General features: G+C 35.0%; 1 protein-coding gene across 1 annotated transcript; it reads left to right on the forward strand.

The window, feature by feature from the left end:
- Nucleotides 1-430: 430 nt before the first annotated feature.
- LOC103499145 (uncharacterized) lies at nucleotides 431-1,251 on the forward strand. The gene is made up of 2 exons (XM_008462045.2): nucleotides 431-742; nucleotides 829-1,251. Exons 1-2 carry the CDS (start codon nucleotides 431-433, stop codon nucleotides 1,249-1,251), a joined length of 735 nt encoding a protein of 244 aa, XP_008460267.2.
- Nucleotides 1,252-1,740: the final 489 nt, after the last annotated feature.

Here is a 1,740-nt window from a genome sequence, read left to right on the forward strand (position 1 = left end):
AAGAAGCAGATGATGAAGGTCGGTTTAAATTCTATTTAATGGCACTAGCTGCTTCAATTGATGCATGGAACTACTGTGTACCAGTTATTTCTGTTGATGGTGCAGTTATGAAGAACAAATATCTTGGTACCCTCATCTCTGCTTGTACTATTGATGGGAACTCTCAAATTGTGCCACTAGCTTTTGTTGTCGTTGATTCAGAGAATGATTTGTCATGTTCATGGTTTTTTCAAAACCTTAAGGCCGTTTTTAGGGAACATAATGAAATGGTAATTGTTTCTAATGCTCACAAAAGTATAGAAAATGGGTTTAATGCCGTTTATGAAATAGCTGAACATGGATTATGTGCATTCCATTTGTTGAAGAACTTGAAAAAGAACCATAAATCACTTCCCATGGAGCTTATACACCACTGGAATTTGAGTACTACATGAGGCAACTCGAACAACTATCTCCATCAATGAGGCATGAGTTGGAAGCAGTGGGAAGACACAGGAGGGCTAGGACATTTTTTAGGAGAAAAAGATACCAGGTTATTACAACCAATATCTCTGAAAGTATGAACTCTACCTTGAAAAAACAACAAGAATTGCCTGTAATTGGACTTCTACAATCAATCCGTAGTTTGGTTCAAAAATGGTTCTACCAACGTCGTACCAAATGGAGTTTCCAACGCACACAACTTTCAATATATGCAGAAGATATGATTCGAGAATCCTTAAGGGAGAGCCGCTCAACGAATGTAAGTTATTTAATATTCAATAAATGCAATAAATGTGTAGTGAATTACCTTTTTTGTAAATGATATTTGTTGTACTGGTTTGACAGATATATCCTGTAGACCAACATGAATTTGAAGTCCAGCATCGTAAGGAACAATTTGTCGTCAACATTTTAAATCGGACATGTTCATGTCGTCAGTGGGACCTTGATTTGATCCCTTGTTCACATGCATGTATAGCATTGTCCACAAGGAATCTTAATCTCCATTTATACACTGATAAGTTCTACTATGTCTCAAATTGGATAAACCTGTACAAGAAGGGGACGCGTCCTATTGGTAGTGTAAACCAAATTAGGAATACGCACCAAGGTGGTAATGATGGAATACTTCCACCGCAGGTTAAACGTCCAGCCGGAAGACCAAAAAAGAAGAGGTTTACTTCATTTTTAGAGAAGAAAGCCACTGTTCGTTGTAGCAGGTGTGGCAAAAAAGGTCACAATTGCAGGTCTTGTAAAGAACCCATTTAGTAATTGCCATGTTTAAGAAGTAAAAGGGATAATTAGTTTATATTTCCTTTCTAATTGTTTATATTTATAGTTGTATTTTCTTATCAAGTTGGTTGAATGATTCGTTCAAATAAGATCGGTCTTTTGTTCATTTAAATACAAAGTATTTCTTAGGTATGTTGGCTAAATACAATACATTGTATTTGCCTGTTTTAAATTCAACTACAATTATGTTCAAAATCCAATGTATTCCAACTTACTTAACAATTATCAAATAAGCATGAATTTATAAGTTTTGTAAAAAAAAAATATCTTAGTTCAACGAAAACAACGAATATTCCAATATATTATAGACCCCTAACAAAGAAGCATAAAATGAATATTTCAAGCTTGACTTAGATGCAGATCAAACGATGGCCATTTTGAGGATGAATTCTCTTTATCCTTCCTTGGTGCAACTACTTTTCCTCTTAAAGCATCTATCCATATTCCCGTTGAAACTGGTGTAAC

Source organism: Cucumis melo, chromosome 7 (genome assembly GCF_025177605.1).
Source record: "Cucumis melo cultivar AY chromosome 7, USDA_Cmelo_AY_1.0, whole genome shotgun sequence".
Classification (NCBI taxonomy): Eukaryota; Viridiplantae; Streptophyta; class Magnoliopsida; order Cucurbitales; family Cucurbitaceae; genus Cucumis; species Cucumis melo.

What these genes read in the sequence shown, in the direction of transcription:
- LOC103499145 (XM_008462045.2), top strand. Translation starts at nt 431, where the DNA reads ATGAGGCAACTCGAACAACTATCTCCATCAATGAGGCATGAGTTGGAA. An exon ending in GGGAGAGCCGCTCAACGAAT is followed by an intron (nt 743 to 828) that starts GTAAGTTATTTA and finishes CTGGTTTGACAG; the next exon opens with ATATATCCTGTAGACCAACA.